We start from the raw sequence: 24462 nt of genomic DNA, 5'->3' as shown, positions 1-24462 counted from the left end.
ACACGGACATAATAGTGGCGACGAGTAAGAAATGAACTTACCTGCAACTCGGCAGCACCTCAGATGACGTTATTGAAGGTCGAAGCCAGCAGAAAGAAAAAAAAAGAAAAAATAATCCAAATCATCGAATTGAAAAGTGCAGGAGAGACCGTCGAGAGCCTGGCTTGATTCTCCAGTCTGTGGTTTCCCAGCTAATCGGGCTGGTGGCAGGTAGTGCACTGATCCTTCCTGGGCTGCGGCGGGCTAGAGCTCGATCGGGTGGCTCTGCAACGGGGCCGGGCAGCGAGTCGGGAAGCAAAGAGAGAGAGGGTGGAGCACACAGGGCGCGGCCGGTGCTTCGAAGCCGGGCAGCGTTCGGACCTAAGAAGAGGGAGGGAAGTGTCCCAGAGGGTCCGCTCCACGACGGGAACGGTTCTTCAATTAACGGTGCAAATATTGAAGCGCGATAGAAAAATAAAAATACCGCGGAGAGCGGCGTTGGCAGCAGCAATCGGGGAGGCGCGAAGACCATAGGGCGTCGCCATTACAGGATAGTAAAATAAATATAATCGCCAGCAACAGCGTTGGCAGCTGCGGCAGCGGCGAGAAAGCGTGGGAGGCGCCATCTTAACTCGGCGGGGAAGAAAGAAAAGCGCGGGAGGCGCCATTTTGATCCATCGGGAACGAAGGCAAAGCGCGGGAGGCGCCATCTTAGATTTTCAAGATGCCAAAGACTGGCGATATCACTGCCTTCGATAATGCAATAGAAGACTGGACCACATATGTGGAAAGAGTCGAGGTATATTGCGAGGCAAACGAAATAGCCGATGAGAAAAAGGCATCGGTATTGCTAAATTTAATGGGCGCAAGAACGTATGGCCTATTGCGGGACCTGATTACTCCAGCCAAACCGAAGGCGAAGAGTTTTAATGAAATTGATGCTATCCTACAGGAACACCTAAATCCTACACCGCTGCTGATAGCAGAAAGATTTAAATTCCACAGGAGAAATCAGCGTAAAAATGAGAGCAATGCTGATTACCTTACGGAACTACGCAAGCTATCAAAGCACTGCCAGTTTGGAGCAGGACTGGCAGATACCTTACGGGACAAATTTGTCTGTGGACTCCTGAGGGAAGGAACCCAGAAGAGGTTACTCTCAGAGAAAGAGCTGACGCTAGATAAGGCTTTCAGCGTGGCAGTATCGTACGAAGCAGCAGCAAGGGGAGCTGCGGAAATACAACAAAAGCCACAGGAATACGGCACCCATGAAATGACATGGGGATTTGCAAAATGTTATCGCTGTGGCAGAACTAACCATGACCAGAAGGACTGCTGGTCCAAGGACATAATATGCAGGCAATGCGGAAAGATGGGACACATTGCACGAGTTTGCAAGTCTGGGAAGAAGACCAACGGCAACAAAAAGGCTACTAAGGAACCGTACAGGAAAGTACAAAAGATGACGGACAGTAGTTCCGAAGACCAGATGAGCGATAGTGAATCCGGGAACAAGAGACTAAGCTGTCTCAAACTTCACAATGTAATCGCAAAAGAGGATCACCGAGCCATTTGGGTCACCCTCATGATAGCAGGGTCCCAAGTCAAAATGGAATTGGATACAGGATCAGCTCTAACTGTCATGAATCGACGAGACTACGAGCGGCTATTCTCACACATACCCTTGAGAGAGACATCCATTGTCTTGAGGACGTATACGGGGCAAAAAGTATACCCCAGAGGAAAAATAAGGGTGCCTGTCGAATACAACGGCAAGAAAATACGGAAATTGTATCTCTACATTCTGCAAGATGGTGGACCACCGTTATTGGGACGTGAATGGATCAGAAAGATAAGTTTAGACTGGCACTCCATTCAGGCACTGACGGTGGCTGGTAAAAAGGATGACGACGTCACTCCTGGACGATTGTCAACAATCTTAGCTGACGCCAAAGAGGTATTTCAACAAGAACTGGGCACTCTTAAAGGCGTAACCGCCTCGATAAAAATAGAGGAGAATGCAATTCCCAAGTTTTTCAAAGCAAGACTGGTACCATATGCAATTCGCCCAGCCGTCGAGGCAGAGCTGGAGAATCTGGAGAATGCAGGCGTGTTATCTAAGGTAGACTGGAGCGAGTGGGTGACACCCATCGTTCCTGTCATGAAGAAAACATTAAACAATAAGTCTGAGGAACCAAGGAAGGTTCGCATCTGTGGGGTCTTCAAGGTGACGGTAAACCCAGTCCTTCACACAGTACACTATCCTCTTCCAAAGATAGAAGATATCTTCGCCTTACTATCTGGAGGGAAACGTTTTACAAAAATTGACCTAGCACAAGCATATTTGCAGATGGAGGTTGAAGAATCCTCTAGGAAGTATCTCACGATAAACACTCACAAAGGTCTTTACCAGTATAATCGACTGGTATTCGGAGTAGCATCAGTTCCGGCGATATGGCAAAGAGCGATGGAACAAGTCCTGCAAGGGATTCCGGGGACTCAGTGTTACTTGGACGACATCCTAGTGACAGGTGAAGATGACAGTGAACACCTTGCCAACCTAGAGCAGGTGCTCACTAGACTACGTGAACATGGACTACGAGCCAATCGCCCCAAGTGCGAGTTTTTTAAGAAACAGATATCGTATTGTGGCCACGTGATTGATGAAGAGTGGTTGCATAAGTCCCCTGACAAAATTGAAGCGGTAGTTAAGGCTCCAGCGCCTGAAAATGTGTCGCAACTGAGGTCATTCCTCGGATTGGTGAATTACTACCATAAGTTTTTGCCGAATTTGTCCACAATTCTGCATCCACTGAAGGCCCTACTACGAACGGGAGTAGCATGGAAATGGAGCGATGAATGTAAGCGGGCCTTTCAGAAGAGTAAGGACCTAATCACTTCAAGAGAAGTATTGGCTCACTACAACCCATCACTACCGATAAGACTGGCGTGTGATGCGTCTCCCTACGGCATTGGGGCGGTACTGTCACATAAATTCCTTGATGGTTCAGAGAGGCCGATAGCTTTTGCGTCACGCTCGTTAACTTCAGCTGAGCGTAACTACGCCCAGATTGACAGAGAGGCCCTCAGCCTGGTGTGGGGGTGAAGAAGTTCAATCACTACCTGCACGGTCAGAAATTTACTCTACTAACTGATCATCAACCTCTCGTCTCCATTTTCAACCCTCAGAAGGGCGTACCGATAATGACGGCACAACGGCTACAGAGGTGGTCCCTTTTCCTAGGGGCACACCAATATGACATCGAGTACAAAGGAACTAAACAGCATGGGAATGCTGATGGATTGTCGCGCCTACCGTTGCCGACGGTGGAAGAAGAACTGGCAGTGGATCCAGTGGAGTTATTCCACTCGACTATAGTCGAATGTCTCCCTGTGACGAATGCAAACATAGAAAAGGAAACACGAAATGACCCGACACTCTCCTGGGTCTATGATTTAACAGTGAAGGGATGGCCAGCACATGGCGAACCACTGCTGCCAGCATTCTCGCCGAGAAGAGAACAGCTGTCAGTGTGCAGAGGAACCTTGATGTGTGGATCCAGAGTAGTAATTCCACCCAAATTGAAGGATAGAGTGCTCAATGAGCTTCATGAGGGTCATCTGGGAGGGGTAAAAATGAAGAACTTAGCCAGAGCGTTTGTGTGGTGGCCGGGAATCGATAGAGAAATCGAAGAGATGACCAAGAGCTGTACAGGATGCCAGAAGGTCCAAAACGCCCCACCACAAGCCCCTCTACATCCATGGGAGTGGCCCTCATCTCCATGGCAAAGGGTACACATTGATTTTGCTGGTCCCTTTATGGACTCGATGTTTTTAATTGCGGTGGATGCACATTCAAAGTGGCCAGGGGTAATAAAAATGTCCTCAACCACCACAGAAAAAACTATCACAGTCTTACGAACCATATTCACCAGGAACGGGCTGCCTGAACAGATTTGCTCTGACAATGGACCACAGTTTGTGTCTGAAGAGTTCCGGAGGTTCTTAAAGAACAATGGCGTTAAGCATTACACATCCACCCCATATCACCCAGCCACTAATGGATTGGCCGAGAGGTTTGTTCAAACATTCAAGAAGGCTATCAAGGCAATGTGTAATGAAGATATACCCCTACAACACAAGGTGGATAACTTCTTGTTTGCCTACCGGAATGCGACACATGCGGTTACCAACCAAACTCCAACCATGATGTTCTTCAATCGAAGACTACGATGCCGCTTGGATTTGGTTAAGCCAAACATCAGAAGAGATGTGGAGAACAGGCAGTTTCAGAATATGAATGAAAGGCCGACCAGGAGTTTTAAGATAGGTCAACCAGTTTTGGCCCGGGACTACCGCACAGAGAAATGGCAGCCAGGAACGATCTGTACACGGCAAGGACCTCTAATGTATACCGTGGACGTTGGAGAGAGCATTGTAAGACGCCATGCTGACCAGATTCTAGAGTCACTGGAAAACGTCAACTCCACACCACGATCTGATACACCTGGCGATGAAACCGAAGTACCAATTGCATCTACCGCAGAATCGGTTATATTGGAAGCAGACGAACCAAACAACGACATTGATCCCGACTCAACCTTGCCAGAAGAACCTGATATCCCAAAGAGGCGTTATCCAAACAGAATCAGGAAGCCTCCTCAAAGACTGAACTTATAATTGCTTAACTTCAACCAATGTATCTAGCAACTGTAATTGTAATTGTAATTAGTTATTATTTAGTTGTTAAATGAATGTTATGTACTGTTTATCTAAAAGGGGAGGAATTGTTGTGTATGTACCTTTAAGGGAATAACTGGTCTCAGACTGCAGTACCGGCAGTGACCACCCCTGTATAAAAGGCCCTAGCAGGCTTCTGTAGTTTTCAGTTTCCAGGTTGTCTCCATTCAGTAAAGACTTGTTATAATCAACTCCTGCAGTCCGTGTCTCAATTATACATGGACATAATATTTCCCACATTACAACAGTGACTACACTTCAAAAATACTTCATTGGCTGTGAAGCGCTTTGATATGTTCTGAGATCATGAAAGTTCTTTCTTTTTTTTACTAAGAAGTGTCCTGAACATACCTGGAATGCCGGACGGTCCTTGTAGTCCTGGTTTGCCTAGTTGCCCTGGTGCACCGGTTCCTGGAGGTCCAGGGGATCCCACGGGGCCCTGCACGCCCACTAGACCGTAGCTGCCTGAAGAACAAAGAGCCAAATGTATATCCAAAATATCTCACACCCGTTGTTATAAATCCACGGTTAATCCTCAAAATGATCAGACTGGAACTCCAATTCTGCACCTTCCTGATTACCCATCAGAAGCCTTTCCGGGACAAAGCCTTGATCACCTCATTGCTGTGACATAGGAACAGGAGGAGGCTATTCAGCCCCTTGAGCAGTTAGATCATGGCTGATCTGTACCTTAACTCCATTTACCCGCCTTGGTTCCGTATCCCTTAATACCCTTACCTAAAAAAATCTATCCAGCTCAGTTTTGAAATTTTCAGTTGACCCCCCAGCCTCAACAGCTTTTTGGGGGAGAGAGTCCCAGATTTCCACCACCCTTTGTGTGAAGAAGTGCTTCCTGACATCACCCCTGAACGGCCTGGCTCTAATTTTAAGGTTCTGCCCCCTTGTTCTGGACTCCCCCCACCAGAGGAAATAGTTTCTCTCTCTCGACCCCATCAACTCCTTCAATCATCTTAAACACCTCGATTAGATCACCCCTTAATCTTCTATACTCGTGGGAATACAAGCCCAGTCTGTGTGCCGTAAATTGCTCTCTCCCCCCAAAGATTCAATTCAATTCATTTTATTTGGTTTGTACTCGTCTTAATTCCCGTGCTGTGCCGTCGATACAAGACCAAATTTAGGAACCCTCAATGATCTGCCTGAAAGAGCAGAAGGACGATCCTCTTAAGGACAAATTCCGATGCGGAGCATCACCTGCTGGGAGCACATGTCGGAAAATTACAGGCGCGCTTCCGATTTTCCGTCTGCTAGAAGTGAATGCTCGGAAACTGTCGACGGTCTCCCCATGATTTTCTGTTGGGGAAGCGTGATCCCGATTTGTCAATATCCAAATATTGCGAAACTCCACAACAGGGGGAGCAAATGTGGAGAGTGGCTCCGGTGGTGCAATCTTATGACTTAAGGATCAAACTGGGCGGAGGGTCGTGTGGATCACCAACACCGGCAAGAGCCTGTCGGGCTGAGTGGCCTGTTTCTGGGCTGTAAATACTTTGTAAACTGGTTAGCTCATTGATTGGTGGAGATGTGCTAATTGAGCGAATCCTGACGAGCTCCGCACTTGTGTGATGTATTTATTTGTATTTGACATTTTCACCTGTGCTAGCAGAGTCCGGTGGCGATGCCCAGGATGTGCTGGTTTATAATAGGCTTCTCGTGCTAAGTAACGCACAATCCAGTGACTTTCCTACCCCCTTTCCTGAATTTTGATTTGTATGCCGCCTATTCCCTCAGTTCTGATTTGTTGCCGTTTCAACTTGAGCCAACCAACAAAACATGACATCTGAAGTGTGACAGGAAGTATGTGTGACGCTTACAGGAAGTAAACAAACGTAAGGTCAATTAAGCTCATGAGACAACTTCACTTTGAAAGAAGTCACTCAGAGGCTGAGCTTTAACCAGTGAGAAGCTAAACGTTGAAGCTCGCTTCACTTTAGCACGTGTGATCAGGTGAATGATTCCTTTCCATGCTCTGCTCAACGTGTTACAGTATACAGTACGAAAAAACACACTGGCCTAGAAATTCACTATAGCCCCGTTTGGGGCGCTAGCCTCGCCAGGGCGCTAAAAGTAGCGCCCCAGAAGCAGTCGCGACTGCCCGCCGGAAATTCAGTTGGCGTGCCCCAGAGGGAAGCACGGCGCTACTAGAGGCGCCCCGCATCCCACTTGGGGCGCTGCAACTGAATATCGCTGCACAACGTGCCGCAGCGCCACATGCTGCAGCACGGCGCGCTGCGGTACTGCAGGCCTTCCTCCCCTTCTTAAAGGGGAGGGGCCTTGTGCAGCGCGATCGAGGATCGCGAGTGCCGGCAAAAGTTTTCCTTCCTGTCGCCTTTGGTTCTTTTGCTAATCACCTTAAATCTGTGTCCTCTGGTTCTCGACCCTTCCGCCAATGGGAACAGTTTCTCTTTATCTATTCTGTCCAGACCTCTCATGACTTTGAACACCTATGTTGCTTCCAAATTCCTAAGTAGTGTAGTTGACCCATTACCGACTTCTTTTCTTTCCCGTATCTTGTGATACTTTATACGTTTAGTCTTTTTGCTTCTTATCATTACTTAATTGCAAATGACTACCATTTTCTGTAAAATCTTGGGATAGTTTTAGGGCAGCATGGTGGCATAGTGGTTAGCACTGTTGCCTCACAGCGCCAGGGACCTGGGTTCGAATCCGGCCTCGGGTGACTGTCTGTGTGGAGTTTGCACATTCTCCCCGTGTTTGCGTGGGTTTCGTCCGGGTGCTCCGGTTTCCTCCCACAGTCCAAAGATGTGCGGGTTAGGTTGATTGGCTATGATAAATTGACCCTTAGTGTTAGGGGGATTAAATACGTGGGGTTACGGGGATAGGGTGGGATATGTGTTGGTGTAGGGGTTACGGGGATCGGGTGGGATATGTGTCGGTGCAGGCTCGATGGGCCGAAATGGCCTCTATCTGCACTGTGGGGTTTCTGTGATTCTGTGATTCTGTGAGTTGTAGCGATACTTCACTAGTGCACTCGCCAGATGCAAAGTCTCAGCCGTTGGGAATTCATATCAGGAAATTGCAGCCGCGTTCTATCATTAATAGAAAGTCAGCTCGCCATGTCCTGCCATGTGCCCTCAGCAGGCAAGACTTTACACCAGATGGTCTGAATTCATAAGGTTACGGTTAACATGCGTAAATTCAAAGAGCATTTGGTCGTGCAGTGTGCCCCGTGTTTACTGCAGTGAGCAGGTCGCTGCAAGCAGGGAACTTGGCGTAGTCATCTCGACGAAGGACAGATTGCTGTACTGTCAGGACAGGAATCCCTCTGGGCAACGCTGCTAGTAACTGGTGAAACCACCAAAACCCTAAACCGTAACAATGTGCAGATTTGTGAAGTGCCTACCAGGGAATTAAGAAAGTACATTTTTCAGCTTTGTAATTAAAAAAAAATAATTTGACTGGGAGTTCATTTTTGTATCCGCGCCGGGGAAGTGGGGAAACCCGCCTCCTGCCAGCCCAGATCCCACACCTGTGGGCAGAGTGTCGCTATTTGATGACATGGAATGGCAGCTGGTGAGGTCGCCCCTTCTATCAATCTGTGCATCGTTAGCTAACTGTGACCAGCTTTAACCTTCCATTGAAGCAGTGACTACAATTCGTTAATAAAACAAACAACCTCATTGGCCATGAAGCGCTTTGGGACGTCCAGAGGTGCTGAAAGGCGCTATAGAAATGCAAAATTCTAGTTTTCTTTCTAACACTCATTTTCAAGGTAGATTTGAAGTCCATTCTTTGTAACTTTCGTTGGAGTTGACCTTTTGCTTACCTTTTTCACCTGGGAAGCCAGGTAATCCCGGGCGGCCTGGCCCTCCAGGTATGCCAGGGAGCCCTGGGTCGCCTTTAGTTCCTTGTATTCCATCGAAACCTGGGGTGCCTGGGAGTCCTTGGGGGCCTGGGCGTCCCACTCCTGCTAGTCCCTGAATTCAGTAAAGAATTACTCGGTTAGAATCCTAGAATCTCACAGCACAGAAGGAGGCCATTCGGCCCATCGTGCCTGTGCCGGCTCTTTGAACGAGCTCCCCAATTAGTCCCACTCCCTGCTCTTTCCCCACAGCCCTGCAAAATGTTTCCCCTTCCAGTATTTATCCAATTCCCTTTTGAAAGTTACTATTGAATCTGCTTCCACCGCCCTTTCAGGCAGCGCATTCCAGATCACAACAACTCGCTGCGTAAAAACATTCTCCTCATCTCCCCTCTGGTTCTTTTGCCAATCACCTTAAATCTGTGTCCTCTGGTTACCGACCCTCCTGCCACTGGAAACAGTTTCTCTTTATTGACTCTATCAAACCCCTCATGATTTTGAACACCTCTATTAAATCTCCTCTTAACCTTCTCTGCTCCAAGGAGAACAATCCGAGCTTCTGCAGTCTCTCCACATAACTGAAGTCCCTCATCCCTGGTACCATTCTAGTAAATCTCTGCACCCTCTCCAAGGCCTTGACATCCTTCCTAAAGTGCGGTGCCCAGTATTGGACACAATACTCCAGCTGAGGCCTAACCAGTGTTTTATAAAGATTTGGCATAACTTTCTTGCTTTTGTAATCTATTCCTATATTAATAAGCCCAGGATCCCATGTGCCTCTTTAACAACTTTCTCGACTTGTCCTGCCACCTCCAATGATTTGTGTACGTCCACCCCCAGGTCTCTCTGTTCCTGCACCCCCTTTAAAATTATACCATTTTGTTTCTATTGCCTCTCCTCATTCTTCCTACCATAATGCATCACTTCACACTTCTCTGCGTTAAATTTCATCGGCCATGTGTCCGCTCATTTCACCAGTCTGTCTGTCACTATCCTCCTCATTGTTTACTACATTTCCAAGTTTCCTGTCGTGAACTTTGAAATGATGCCCTTTATACCCAAGTCCAGGTCATTAGTAACAAGGATTAGAAGGAAAGTAAAAAAGAAAGAAATGCATTGGAGTCAAATGTCATTGTGCATCGGGTTTAATTGCTGACCTTTATCCCTGGGGTGCCTGGCTGGCCGGGAAGGCCATCATACCCTGGCTGTCCTGAAAGACCAGGAGGTCCTGACTGTCCTGGAATTCCTTGCACACCTGTGAGATAGAAAGGATGTATGTGAATGACTTCGGATTCTCCGGGATTCTGCCTGGTGTAAGGTAATACAAACAGGAGGAAAGACTTGAAAAAATTGGGTCTTTTTTCGATAGCACGACGCAGATTACAGGGCAATACGATAGGAGTGTTTACAATGATGGAAGGACGGGGCAGGGTGGATAGAAGCCGACTGTTCCCAGTAGTTGAGGGTCTAGATCGAGGGGCCACAGATACAAGATTAAATGTCAGAGATTTAGGACAGAGGGCTGGAGAAACCTCTTCACACACAGAGAGTTGGGAGGCTGTGGATTCACCCCCTGGGTTAGTGGTTGGGGCAGAAACTGTGTCAACATTCGAGATTAGATTGGAGAGGGGGAGGAAGGGATAGGGGCACAAGGTGGGTCAATGTGATCCAGACCATTTGGTTGTGTAAAGGGTAAACTCTGACACCGACTGGATGGGCTGAATGGCCTGTTTCCGCATAGCAGCTTCTCGCCGTTAACATCATTTCTTCGGTGGGGGGTTCGGTGAGGGGTTCTGGGGGGGTTTGGGTTCAGTGGGGTTCAGTGGGAGGTTCGATGAGGGGTTCAGGGAGGGGTTCGGTGAGGGGTTCTGGGGGGGTTTGGGTTCAGTGGGGTTCAGTGGGAGGTTCGATGAGGGGTTCAGGGAGGGGTTCGGTGGGGGGTTTGGTGGGGGGTTTGGTGTGGTGAGGGGTTTGGGATCGGCGGGGGGTTCGGTGGGGTGAGGCGGGTTCGGCCGATCTTCTGCTGAAGTTAGAGTGCAAGATCGGCAGAACCCCATCGAAACTACAAACTTATTTCAATCAAACTAGCCATAAATATGCATTAGTGGTGTATGGGTACGGTACGGTTACAGTGTGGTGTATGAGCAAATGTAACCTCACTATTTAAGAAAGGAGGGAGGGAGAAAACAGGGAACTACAGACCAGTTAGCCTGACATCAGTAGTAGGGAAAATGCTAGAATCTATTATTAAGGACATGGTAACAGGGCACTTAGAAAATAATAATAGGATTGGGCAGAGTCAACACGGATTTATGAAAGAGAAATCATGTTTGACGAATCTGTTTGTTTTTGAGGTTGTAACTAGCAGAATAGATAAGGGGGAACCAGTGGATGTGGTGTATTTGGATTTTCAGAAAGCATTCGATAAGGTGCCACACAAGAGGTTATTAAACAAAATTAGGGCTCATGGGATTGTGGGTAATATACTAGCATGGATTGAGGATTGGATAATGGACAGAAAACAGAGAGTAGGAATAAATGGGTCATTTTCGGGTTGGCAGGCTGTAACTAGTGGGGTACCGCAAGGATCAGTGCTTGGGCCTCAGCTATTCACAATCTACATCAATGATTTGGATGAGGGGACCAAATGTAATATATCCAAGTTTGCTGATGATACAAAGCTGGGTGGGAGAGTAAGTTGTGAGGAGGATGCAAGGAGGCTTCAAGGGGATATAGACAGGCTAAGTGAGTGGGCAAGAACATGGCAAATGGAATATAATGTGGAGAAATGTGAAGTTATCCACTTTGGTAGGAAAAATAGAAAAGCAGAGTATTTTTTAAATGGAGAGAGATTGGGAAATGTTGGTGTTCAGAGGGACCTGGGTGTCCTTGTACACGAATCACTGAAAGTTAACATGCAGGTACAGCAAGCAATTAGGAAAGCAAATGGTATGTTGGCCTTTATTGCAAGAGGATTTGAGTATAAGAGTAAAGACATCTTACTGCAATTATATAGGGCCCTGGTGAGACCACACCCGGAGTATTGTGTACAGTTCTGGTCTCCTTACCTAAGGAAGGATATACTTGCCATAGAGGGAGTGCAATGAAGGTTCACTAGACTGATGCAGGAAGTATGTTTCCCCTGGCTGGGGAGTCTAGAACCAGGGGTCACAGTCTCAGAATAAGGGGTCGGCCATTTAGGACTGAGATGAGGAGAAATTTCTTCACTCAGAGGGTGGTGAATCTTTGGAATTCTCTCCCCCAGAGGGCTGTGGAGGCTCAGTCGTTGAGTATATTCAAGGCTGAGATCGATAGATTTTTGGATATTAAGGGAATTAAAGGATATGGGGATAGTGCAGGAAAGTGGAGTTGAGGTCGAAGATCAGCCATTATCTTATTCAATAGTGGAGCAGGCTCGAAGGGCCAAATGGCCGACTCCAGCTCCTATTTCTTATGTTCTTATGCATGGGTATGGTACAGTTATGGTGTGGTGTATGAGTATGGTATGGTTGCGATGTGGTGTATGAGTATGATGCAGTTACAGTGTGGTGTATGAGTACGGTATGATTACGGTGCGGTGTATGAGTACGGTGTGGTTACGGTGTGGTGTATGAGTAGGGTATGGTTACAGTGTGGTATATGAGTATGGTACGGTTATGGTGTTGTGTATGAGTGTGGTACGGTTACGGTGTGGTGTATGAGTATGGTGCTGTTACGGTGTGATGCATGAGTACGGTATGGTTACGGTGCGGTATATGAGTATGGTGCGGTTGCGGTGCGGTGTATGAATATGGTGCCATTACGGTGTGGCGCATGAGTACGGTACGATTACGGTGCGGTGTATGAGATCGGTACGGTTATGGTGTGGTGTATGAGTATGGTACCGTTACGGTGCAGTGTGTGAGTACTGTATGGTTAAGGTGCGATGTACGAGTACAGTATGGTTACTGTGTGGTGTATGAGTACGGTACGGTTACGGTGCGGTATATGAGTATGGTGCAGTTACGGTGTGGTGTATGAGTATGGTACAGTTACGGTGCTGTGTATGAGTATGGTACGGTTACGGTGCGGTGTATGTGTACAGTATGGTTACAATGTGGTTTATGAGTATGGTATGGTTATGGTGCGGTGTATGAGTACGGTACGGTTACGGTGTGGTGTATGAGTACGTTATGGTTACGGTGCAGAATATGAGTATGGTATGGTTACAGTGTGGTGTATGAGTATGGTATGGTTACAGAGTGATTTATGAGTATGGTATGGTTATGGTGCAGAGTATGAATACAGTACGGTTACGTTGCGGTGTATGAGTATGTCATGGTTACGGTGTGGTGTATGAATACGGTATGGTTACGGTGTGGTGTATGAATATGGTATGGTTACGGTGTGGTGTATGAGTACGGTATGGTTACGGTGTGGTGTATGAGTATGGTATGGTTACGGTATGGTGTATGAGTACGGTATGGTTACAGTGCGGTGTATGAGTACGGTATGGTTATGGTGTGGCGTATGAGTATGGTATGGTTACGGTGCAGTATATGAGTATGGTATGGTTACGGTGTGGTGTATGAGTACGGTATGGTTACGGTGCGGTGTATGAGTACGGTATGGTTACGGTGCGGTGTATGAGTATGGTACGGTTATGGTGTGGTTTATGAGTACGGTATGGTTACGGTGTGGTGTATGAGTACAGTACGGTTAATGTGCGGTGTATGCGTACGGTTTGGTTACTGTGCGGTGTATGAGTACGGTATGGTTATGATTACGGTGTGGTTTATGAGTACGGTATGGTTACGGTGCGGTGTGTGAGTACGGTACAGTTACGGTGTGGTTTATGAGTATGGTATGGTTACCGTGTGGTGCATGAGTACGGTACGGTTACGGTGCAGTGTATAAGTATGGTACGGTTGCGGTGCGGTTTATGAGTACAGTACGGTACAGTTACGGTGTGGTAAATGAGTACGGTATGGTTACGGTGCGGTTTATGGGTACAGTACGGTACAGTTACGGTGTGGTAAATGAGTACAGTACGGTTATGGTGCAGTGTATGAATATGGTACAGTTACGGTGCGGTGTGGTTTATGAGTACGGTACGGTACAGTTACGGTGTGGTAAATGAGTACGGTATGGTTACAGTGCAGTGTATGAGTATGGTATGGTTATGGTGCGGTTTATGAGTACGGTTACCTTTAGCACCAGTTGGCCCAGGAAATCCTATCCCAGTTGGACCGGAATCACCTTTCGGTCCGACAGCACCTTGCATGCCGGGGGCCCCTGGCAGTCCGGGGTCACCTATTGGGCAGATAGACAACAAACATTCATTCAGAAAAAGACCTTCGCCAGTGAAGTATCTGTTGATATGGACAAGAATGAAGATCAGAACCTGGAAGATTAACTAGGCTCAGTTGTTTCATGTATTTACCACATTTCCCGCTGACGGTTGGGCCGACGGTTGAACTTACCTCTACCGCCCGGCTCGCCTCTCAAACCCTGAGTCCCGGGCAGACCTGGGGTTCCCGGTCTACTTATGCCGTTGCCTGATTCACCTTTCTGACCTGTAGCAAGGAAACAGTTGACAGAACAATTAGAGTCACATGAAACAGTGGCGATCGCAAATTAATATATTTGAGTAAATGTATCGGCGCTAGCTCGAAGGGCTGAATGGCCGACTCCTGCTCCTATTTCTTTCTTATTTTAAACTCAGGACGTCACTGGAAGTCGGAGGCCTGGACTTTCCGTTCGCTGCGCTGCTTTTTCCAGCACAATTTGCCCGAAACCTACGCCAAAGATGGAGGAATTTTAATCACAAGTTACGTTCAGTGTAAAGCGAGTTTCCGCCATCTTTTGCGCTGGTTTCAAAAATATCGTGCTGGAAGCCAGCCCCACCCACAAACCTGGCCATGGCCCCGGATCGAAGTCATCACCATGGCGAGCTGCCGCTAATTGCGCCCGTTTGCGGGAGTTCGAGGAGGCTCTTAAAATTAAGCCAGTTCTTTTGGGCGCAAGAACACTAATAGATACATTTTAAAAGCTTTTGAATATAATTTATTTTTAATTTACTAAGTAACTGACCACTGTAGACCGATGTAACTAGCATCTGGCACTGTTTAGTTCTTTTAAGTCATTTTCAGGTACTTTAAATCGGGTTACTCACCGGTGGAAGAGACACTCTGATTAAAAATGCTTATTTTTGGTGATAAACCCATTCCCAGCTGTATTAATAAACCTGCACCAGGTTACCGCTCTTAAATACAGCAAGGAATAATTTTAAAGCAATACATTTGAACAAATATATTACGCGCTGAAACGCGACCCAATTGTGCTGGTTCAGCGAAGATTCTGCCTTCGGCAATATGCAAATGAGTTTGAGTGGAAACTTGAGAAAAAAAAACTCTTCTCAAACAAGCGCAATTTTGGGCGCAGTTCGCCCCCGGAGCGCTGATTGTGTCCAAAGCTGTAACTCTCTGTGTTCTTGGTACGGGTTTATTTTCCCGGGTTGTGGTGGCCACTAGTTTGGTTCTGGCGCTGTGATGAGAGTGTGAGACCAACATAACCAGAATGACACAGCCTCCACTCTCTGTTCAGCAGCGATCAGACCGTCTACATTCTACTTTCCTCTGCCTCTTGTCTCCCTTCCTTTTTCTTATGTGAAGAGGCACAAGACCAGTTGGCATCTCAAGCCTTGTCCCGTCCCAACATGGAGCAAGCTACATACCCCGCTACCTCGATGCCAACGCACGCTCCTCGTTCACACAGTCTCCTGAGAGGGGGGGGACGGAGAGGAAGCCCCGGAACTTTCTTACTGACCAGTCCACCAGCGGGCAGTGTGGAATGCTCTAAGTTAAGGCTTGCATTCAAACCGACTCCTACACGAGCAGGTTAAGCATTCTCGCACAATCCTCGCTGATCAGAAGGACTGCCCTTGTCGCTGATCGAGAGAGTCACAAAATATGTGGGTCAGTGGTTTCATCTTTACAAGTTGTGTTTCTGTTTCTCATCCACAACCATTTAATGCATATTGAGAATAGAGGATCACAGATCTGTTTGAAGACCAGGACCTCAAACCCGGCACTAAGCTCATGGTCTACAGAGCAGCAGTGATACCCGCCCTGCTGTATGCCTCAGAGACATGGACCATGTACAGCAGGCACCTCAAAGCACTGGAGAGGTACCACCAACGCTGCCTCTGCAAGATCCTGCAAATCCATTGGCAGGCTAGGCGCACCAACGTCAGTGTTCTTGCTCAGGCCAACATCCCCAGCATCGAAGCTTTGACCACGCTCGATCAGCTCCGATGGACGGGTCACATTGTCCGCATGCCCGATACGAGACTCCCAAAACAAGCGCTCTACTCGGAGCTCCGACACGGCAAGAGAGCCCCAGGTGGGCAGAGGAAACGCTTCATGGATACCCTCAAAGCCTCCTTGAAAAAGTGCAACATCCCCACCGACACCTGGAAATCCCTGGCCCAAGACCGCACAAAGTGGAAGAGAAGCATCCGGGAAGGCGCCGAACCCGTCGAGTCTCTTCGCAGGGAGCAAGCGGAAGCCAAGCACAGGCAGCGCAAGGAGCGCACGTCAAACCAAGCACCCCACCCACCCGCCCCTTCAACCACCGTCTGCCCCACCTGTGACAGAGACTGCAGGTCCCGCATTGGACTCATCAGTCACCTGAGAACTCATTTTTAATGTGGAAGCAAGTCATCCTCGGTTCCAAGGGACTGCCTAAGAGAGAAGAGCACAGATCTATGAGCTACGCAGGATATTCCATCCATTAACGGACGGGATTCGGATGGTGTATCGCGAGTCCACATTGCACAGAAGGATGGCTAAGAGACTGAGTGCTGGACCAGAACTTACCTGTTGCACCAGGTATTCCTGGACGACCCGGAAATCCTTGGCTGCCCTTTTCACCCGGAAAGCCTGGCTCACCCACTCCTGGAAGTCCCGGAGGTCCCTGATCTCCTGATGCTCCCTGTAAACCTGGAGCTCCAGGGAAACCTGGATCACCTTTGAAGCCGATGGTTGCCTGAACAGTTAGAGATGACAGTTAACAGTTCACAGTTCACAGCCCTTCCCTTAGCAACCTATGGCCTACACTGGCTGATAGAACCGACGTTCATCCGACATTCTCTTCCTATCTTCGCAAATACTGTTGCTGTATTCAGTGCTGCGTTTGATCTCAGGGTAGAAGTTGCCAGCGAGGAGCCCCAGCACAGAATTCAGCCTACAAAATTTCTCCAATTCACATCCTCATCCTAGCTGGCAGTGAAGCCGTGCAATTTCATAGAATCATACAGCACAGAAGGGGGCCATTCGGCCCATCGTGCCTGTGCCGGCTCTTTGAACGAGCTCTCCAATCAGTCCCACTCCCCCCTGCTCTTTCCCCACAGCCTTGCAAAGTTCTGCCCTTTAGTGTTTAAATGAGAATTTAATTAATCAATAAAATCCACAATACCAAAGGGAGAGAGGAAATGAAGGGACAATAGCAGAGGGAGAGGGAAGATTGATGTGCTGTCCCTGTAGATGAGTCTTTCTGCTGGGGTGAGTTTCTGTGCTGGGATCAGTCTATCTGCTGGGGTGAGTTTCTGTGCTGGGATCAGTCTACCTGTTGGGGTGAGTTTCTGTGCTGGGATCAGTCTATCTGCTGGGGTGAGTTTCTGTGCTGGGATCAGTCTATCTGCTGGGGTGAGTTTCTGTGCTGGGATCAGTCTATCTGTTGGGGTGAGTTTCTGTGCTGGGATCAGTCTATCTGCTGGGGTGAGTTTCTGTGCTGGGATAAGTCTATCTGCTGGGGTGAGTTTCTGTGCTGGGATAAGTCTATCTGCTGGGGTGAGTCTCTGTGCTGGGATAAGTCTATCTGCTGGGGTGAGTTTCTGTGCTGGGATAAGTCTATCTGTTGGGGTGAGTTTCTGTGCTGGGATAAGTCTATCTGCTGGGGTGAGTCTCTGTGCTGGGATAAGTCTCGATGTTGGGGTGAGTTTCTGTGCTGGGATCAGTCTATCTGTTGGGGTGAGTTTCTGTGCTGGGATAAGTCTATCTGTTGGGGTGAGTTTCTGTGCTGGGATAAGCCTATCTGTTGGGGTGAGTTTTTGTGCTGGGATAAGTCTATCTGCTACGGGTGAGTCTCTGTGCTGGGATCAGTCTCGATGTTGGGGTGAGTTTCTGTGCTGGGATAAGTCTCGATGTTGGGGTGGGTTTCTGTGCTGGGATCAGTCTCGATGTTGGGGTGAGTTTCTGTGCTGGGATCAGTCTCGATGTTGGGGTGAGTTTCTGTGCTGGGATCAGTCTCGATGTTGGGGTGAGTTTCTGTGCTGGGATGAGTCTTGATGTTGTGGGGTCATAATGGGATGATTTGCCCCAAAATGTTAAATTTCAGAGGGATCACGGCCCAGGCTTTGTTGCTCTGTGACAGCCAATCACAAGATTGCAATGTGTTGAAATAGTTTGAGCAGCTGAGCCAGACTGAGATCGAGGGATCTGAAATCATTGCCTGCATGCTGTCTATTGAGCGACATCGTCTCTGCCCTCCTGATATTAGTGTCCCAAAGGCAACCCCTCAATCACTCGTTGAACAGTTCCACATCTCGGCACTTACTGGTTCACCCTTGGGCCCTGGGAAGCCAGGAGAGCCATCTTTGCCGCGTAATCCATCCAAGCCGGACACACCTGGAGTGCCCGGGGAACCAGAGTCACCTCGGTGTCCTTTCAGTCCAGGTGAAGTCTGGATATCACCTGGGTCACCTTTGGGTCCTGGAATACCCATTGGCCCTGGGACACCAGTAGCACCCTGGAATAAAACAAGAATAATGTCAGCATCATGCAAGATCAACCCATGATTCACCCATTCCTTGTCACCTCCTACAGTGCGGCGCTCCCTCAGTACTGCCCCTCCAACAGTGTGGCGCTCCCTCAGTACTGCCCCTCCGACAGTGCAGCACTCCCTCAGTACTGCCCCTCTGACAGTGCGGCGCTCCCTCAGTACTGCCCCTCCGACGGTGTGGCGCTCCCTCAGTACTGCCCCTCCGACAGTGCAGCGCTCCCTCAGTGCTGCCCCTCCGACAGTGCAGCGCTCCCTCAGTACTGCCCCTCCGACAGTGCAGCACTCCCTCAGTACTGCCCCTCTGACAGTGCAGCGCTCCCTCAGAACTGCCCCTCTGACAGTGCGGCGCTCCCTCGGTACTGCCCCTCCGACAGTGCAGCACCCCCTCAGTACTGCCCCTCTGACAGTGCAGCGCTCCCTCAGAACTGCCCCTCTGACAGTGCAGCGCTCCCTCGGCACTGCCCCTCCGACAGCGCAGCGCTCCCTCAGTACTGCCCCTCCGACTGCGGCGCTCCCTCAGTACTGCCCCTCCGACAGTGTGGCGCTCCCTCAGTACTGCCCCTCCGACAGTGCGGCGCTCCCTCAGTACTGCCCCTCTAACAGTGCGGCGCTCCCTCAGTACTGCCCCTCTGACAGTGCAGCGCTCCCTCAGAACTGCCCCTCTGACAGTGCGGCGCTCCCTCGGTACTGCCCCTCCGACAGCGCAGCGCTCCCTCAGTACTGCCCCTCCGACAGTGCGGCGCTCCCTCAGTACTGCCCCTCCGACAGTGTGGCGCTCCCTCAGTACTGCCCCTCCGACAGTGCAGCACTCCCTCAGTACTGCCCCTCCGACAGTGCGGCGCTCCCTCAGTACTGCCCCTCTTGACAGTGCAGCACTCCCTCAGTACTGCCCCTCTGACAGTGCGGCGCTCCCTCAGTACTGCCCCTCCGACGGTGTGGCGCTCCCTCAGTACTGCCCCTCCGACAGTGCAGCGCTCCCTCAGTGCTGCCCCTCCGACAGTGCGGGGCTCCCTCAGTACTGCCCCTCCGACAGTGCAGCACTCCCTCAGTACTGCCCCTCTGACAGTGCGGCGCTCCCTCAGTACTGCCGCTCCGACAATGTGGCGCTCCCTCAGTACTGCCCCTCCGACAGTGCGGCGCTCCCTCAGTACTGACCCTCCGACAGTGCGGCGCTTCCTCAGTACTGACCCTCCGACAGTGCGGCGCTCCCTCAGTACTGCCCCTCCAACAGTGCAGCGCTCCCTCAGTACTGCCCCTCCGACAGTGCGGCGCCCCTCAGTACTGCCCCTCCGACAGTGCGGCGCTCCCTCAGTATTGACCCTCCCACAGTGCGGCGCTCCCTCAGTACTGCCCCTCCAACAGTGCGGCGCTCCCTCAGTACTGTCCCTCCGACAGTGCAACACTCCCTCAGTACTGCCCCTCCGACAGTGCGGCACTCCCTCAGTACTGCCCCTCCAACAGTGCGGCGCTCCCTCAGTACTGACCCTCCGACAGTGCGGTGCTCCCTCAGTACTGCCTCTCCGACAGTGCGGCGCTCCCTCAGTACTGCCCCTCCGACAGTGCGGCGCTCCCTCAGTACTGCCCCTCCGACAGTGCGGCGCTCCCTCAGTACTGCCCCTCCGACAGTGCGGCGCTCCCTCAGTACTGCCCCTCTGACAGTGCAGCGCTCCCTCAGAACTGCCCCTCTGACAGTGCGGCGCTCCCTCGGTACTGCCCCTCCGACAGCGCAGCGCTCCCTCAGTACTGCCCCTCCGACAGTGCGGCGCTCCCTCAGTACTGCCCCTCCGACAGTGTGGCGCTCCCTCAGTACTGCCCCTCCGACAGTGCAGCACTCCCTCAGTACTGCCCCTCCGACAGTGCGGCGCTCCCGCAGTACTGCCCCTCTTGACAGTGCAGCACTCCCTCAGTACTGCCCCTCTGACAGTGCGGCGCTCCCTCAGTACTGCCGCTCCGACAGTGTGGCGCTCCCTCAGTACTGCCCCTCCGACAGTGCGGCGCTCCCTCAGTACTGACCCTCCGACAGTGCGGCGCTTCCTCAGTACTGACCCTCCGACAGTGCGGCGCTCCCTCAGTACTGCCCCTCCAACAGTGCAGCGCTCCCTCAGTACTGCCCCTCCGACAGTGCGGCGCCCCTCAGTACTGCCCCTCCGACAGTGCGGCGCTCCCTCAGTATTGACCCTCCCACAGTGCGGCGCTCCCTCAGTACTGCCCCTCCAACAGTGCGGCGCTCCCTCAGTACTGCCCCTCCGACAGTGCGGCGCTCCCGCAGTACTGCCCCTCTTGACAGTGCAGCACTCCCTCAGTACTGCCCCTCTGACAGTGCGGCGCTCCCTCAGTACTGCCCCTCCGACGGTGTGGCGCTCCCTCAGTACTGCCCCTCCGACAGTGCAGCGCTCCCTCAGTGCTGCCCCTCCGACAGTGCGGCGCTCCCTCAGTACTGCCCCTCCGACAGTGCAGCACTCCCTCAGTACTGCCCCTCTGACAGTGCGGCGCTCCCTCAGTACTGCCGCTCCGACAGTGTGGCGCTCCCTCAGTACTGCCCCTCCGACAGTGCGGCGCTCCCTCAGTACTGACCCTCCGACAGTGCGGCGCTTCCTCAGTACTGACCCTCCGACAGTGCGGCGCTCCCTCAGTACTGCCCCTCCAACAGTGCAGCGCTCCCTCAGTACTGCCCCTCCGACAGTGCGGCGCCCCTCAGTACTGCCCCTCCGACAGTGCGGCGCTCCCTCAGCATTGACCCTCCCACAGTGCGGCGCTCCCTCAGTACTGCCCCTCCAACAGTGCGGCGCTCCCTCAGTACTGTCCCTCCGACAGTGCAACACTCCCTCAGTACTGCCCCTCCGACAGTGCGGCACTCCCTCAGTACTGCCCCTCCAACAGTGCGGCGCTCCCTCAGTACTGACCCTCCGACAGTGCGCTGCTCCCTCAGTACTGCCTCTCCGACAGTGCGGCGCTCCCTCAGTACTGCCCCTCCGACAGTGCGGCGCTCCCTCAGTACTGCCCCTCCGACAGTGCGGCGCTCCCTCAGTACTGCCCCTCTGACAGTGCGGCGCTTCCTCAGTACTGACCCTCCGACAGTGCGGCGCTTCCTCAGTACTGACCCTCCGACAGTGCGGCGCTCCCTCAGCACTGCCCCTCCGACAGTGCAGCGCTCCCTCAGTACTGCCACTCTGACAGTGCAGCGCTCCCTCAGTACTGCCCCTCCGACAGTGCAGCGCTCACTCAGTACTGCCCCTCCGACAGTGCGGCGCTCCCTCAGTACTGCCCCTCCGACAGTGCGGCGCTCCCTCAATATTGACCCTCCCACAGTGCGGCGCTCCCTCAGTACTGCCCCTCCGACAGTGCGGCGCTCCCTCAGTACTGTCCCTCCGACAGTGCAACACTCCCTCAGTACTGCCCCTCCGACAGTGCGGCGCTCCCTCAGTACTGCCCCTCCGACAGTGCGGCGCTCCCTCAGTACTGCCCCTCCGACAGTGCGGCGCTCCCTCAGTACTGCCCCTCTGACAGTGCGGCGCTTCCTCAGTACTGACCCTCCGACAGTGCGGTGCTTCCTCAGTACTGACCCTCCGACAGTGCGGCGCTCCCTCAGCACTGCCCCTCCGACAGTGCAGCGCTCCCTCAGTACTGCCACTCCGACAGTGCAGCGCTCCCTCAGTACTGCCCCTCCGACAGTGCAGCGCTCACTCAGTACTGCCCCTCCGACAGTGCGGCGCTCCCTCAGTACTGCCCCTCCGACAGTGCAGCACTCCCTCAGTACTGCCCCTCCGACAGTGCGGCGCTCCCTCAGTACTGTCCCTCCGACAGTGCAACACTCCCTCAGTACTGCCCCTCCGACAGTGCGGCGCTCCCTCAGTACTGCCCCTCCGACAGTGCGGCGCTCCCTCAGTACTGCCCCTCCGACAGTGCGGCGCTCCCTCAGTACTGACCCTCTGACAGTGCAGCGCTCCCTCAGCTACCATGCAAACAGAGCTGGCACGGCCAGTGTCAACACTGGTCAGCTGTGACCTCTTACCTTAGTTCAAGCACCTGCCAGGCACGGCCACTGCTGACCTATGTGGGTGGACTGTAGACTGCGACAGAGGGACACAATCATTGCCAGCAACTCATGCAGAGGTCAGACAGCGACTGGGTGCAGTGCTGCTCCACCCTCCCCTCCTCCCCTCCCCCTCTCCCCTCCGTCTCTCCCCTCCCCCTCTCCCCTCCCCCTCTCCCCTCCCTCCCCCCTCCCCCTCCCCCCACTCCCCTCCCCCCTCCCCCTCCCCCTCCCTCCCGCCTCCCCTCCCCCTCCTGCCTCCATGACCCTCCCCCCTCCCCCTCCTGCCTCCATGACCCCCCTCCCCCTCCCCCTCCCCCTCCTGCCTCCATGACCCTCCCTCACCCCAGGACCCCGCCAGGTCCCTTTTGCGGCCCCCCCACCCCACCTTATGAATCATTGTGAGTGTGGATCAAGGAATTAACTGTACCTCCTAATTTTATATTAAATACATCGAATGTCCAGCACAGAAACAGGCCATTCGGCCCAACTGGTCCGTGCCGGGATTTATGCTCCACACGAACCTCCTCCCACCCCTCTTCATCTCACCCTATCACCATATCCTTCTATTCCTTTCTCCCTCATGTGTTTATCTAGCTTCTCCTTAAATGTATCTCTGCTATTCTCCTCAACCACTCCCTGTGGTAGCGAGTTCCACATTCTCACCACTCTCTGGGTAAAGATGTTTCTCCTGAATTCCCTATTGGATTTATTAGTGACTGTCTTATATTGATGGCCCCTAGTTCTGATCTCCCCCACAAGTGGAAACATCTTCTCTACGTCTACCCTATCGAACCCCTTCATAGTCTTAAAGACCTGTATCGGGTCACTCCTCAGCCTTCTCTTCTGTAGAGAAAAGAGCCCCCGCCTTTCCTGATGGGTATACCCTCTCAGTTCTGGTATCATTGTGAAGAATATTTCTTGGTATCCGCCCTGACACAAGGCAGTTGGTCTGCATCATCGAGGATCAGTCTATACAGGAACCCCGGCCTGCTACAGTAGCTTGAACATCAGAAACACTTACAGTCTGGCCTGGGAATCCCACCCTTCCCGGTGGCCCATGGTCTCCCTTGGTCCCTGGAATTCCGGGATCACCTGCAAAACACGGAGAAGAAGGCAATTTGGATAAAACACGTTTCAGTATGCCCGAGGGGGGTGGGTGGTGAATCTTTTCAGAAGAGCATTGTTTTATTGGCCCCTGTCGAGGTTTAAGCTGCACTGTGCAGTGCTCTGTGCGGTCACTCACCTGGTCTACCGGGCGGTCCTTCGGGACCTGGTGGTCCAGGTGACAGCGTGAAGTTGCAGTGGAAGCAGGTATCTCCCTTGGCACCTGTAAGGAAACATAGACTGTTAAAGACCCATCTAGATTATTGAGGTTCTTGCAGGGTCAGGAGGAGGCTATTCAGCCCCTCGAGCCTGTTCCGCCATTCAATTAGACCTCGGCTGACCTGTATCTTAACTCCAGCTACCCGCCTTGGTTCCATATCCAATACCCTTACCCAACAAAAATCTATCAATCTCAGTTTTGAAATTTTCAATTGACCCCCAGCCTCAACAGCTTTTTTTGGGGGCGAGAGTTCCAGATTTCCACCACCCTTTGTGTGAAGAAGTGCTTCCTGACATCACCCCTGAACGGCCTGGCTCTAATTTTAAGGTTCTGCCCCCTTGTTACATAGAAACATAGAAAAATAGGAGTAGGCCATTCGGCTTTTCGAGCCTGCGCCGCATTCAATATGATCGTGGCTGATCCTCTATCTCAATACCATATTCCCGCTGTCTCCCCATACCCCTTGTTCTGGACTCCCCCCACCAGAGGAAATAGTTTCTCTCTCTCGACCCCATCAACTCCTTTAATCATCTTAAACACCTCGATCAGATCACCCCTTAATCTTCTAAACTCGAGGGAATACATGCCCAGTCTGGGCAACCTGGCCTCGGAATTTAACCCTTTTCGCCCCGGGTATCATTCTGGTGAATCTGCGCTGCTCCCTCTCCGAGGTCAATATATCCGTCCTGTGGTGCGGGGCCCGGAACTGAACGCAGT

The 24462-nt window shown here is 51.5% G+C and overlaps 1 protein-coding gene across 2 annotated transcripts in view; it reads right to left on the bottom strand.

Moving 5' to 3' along the window:
- The window catches only part of LOC147111398 (uncharacterized), a 291247-nt gene that overhangs the window by 56555 nt on the left and 210230 nt on the right, over positions 1-24462 (bottom strand). For both annotated transcript variants that reach the window (XM_085998359.1, XM_085998358.1), the window contains exons 23-31: positions 23665-23748; positions 23443-23513; positions 18161-18352; positions 16423-16591; positions 14026-14118; positions 13751-13855; positions 9721-9818; positions 8528-8678; positions 5071-5184 (exon numbers count right to left, since the gene is read on the bottom strand). In XM_085998359.1, the coding sequence (XP_085854485.1) occupies positions 5071-5184; positions 8528-8678; positions 9721-9818; positions 13751-13855; positions 14026-14118; positions 16423-16591; positions 18161-18352; positions 23443-23513; positions 23665-23748 (1077 nt within the window). The remainder of the gene's footprint in view (positions 1-5070; positions 5185-8527; positions 8679-9720; positions 9819-13750; positions 13856-14025; positions 14119-16422; positions 16592-18160; positions 18353-23442; positions 23514-23664; positions 23749-24462) is intronic.

The sequence above is a fragment of the Somniosus microcephalus genome, chromosome 10 (assembly GCF_052327205.1).
Source record: "Somniosus microcephalus isolate GS21.2 chromosome 10, FLI_Smic_1.0, whole genome shotgun sequence".
In the NCBI taxonomy this organism is placed as follows: domain Eukaryota; kingdom Metazoa; phylum Chordata; class Chondrichthyes; order Squaliformes; family Somniosidae; genus Somniosus; species Somniosus microcephalus.
The sequence above is the reverse complement of the archived record's forward strand: the minus strand, read 5'-3'. Positions and strand labels throughout refer to the sequence as shown.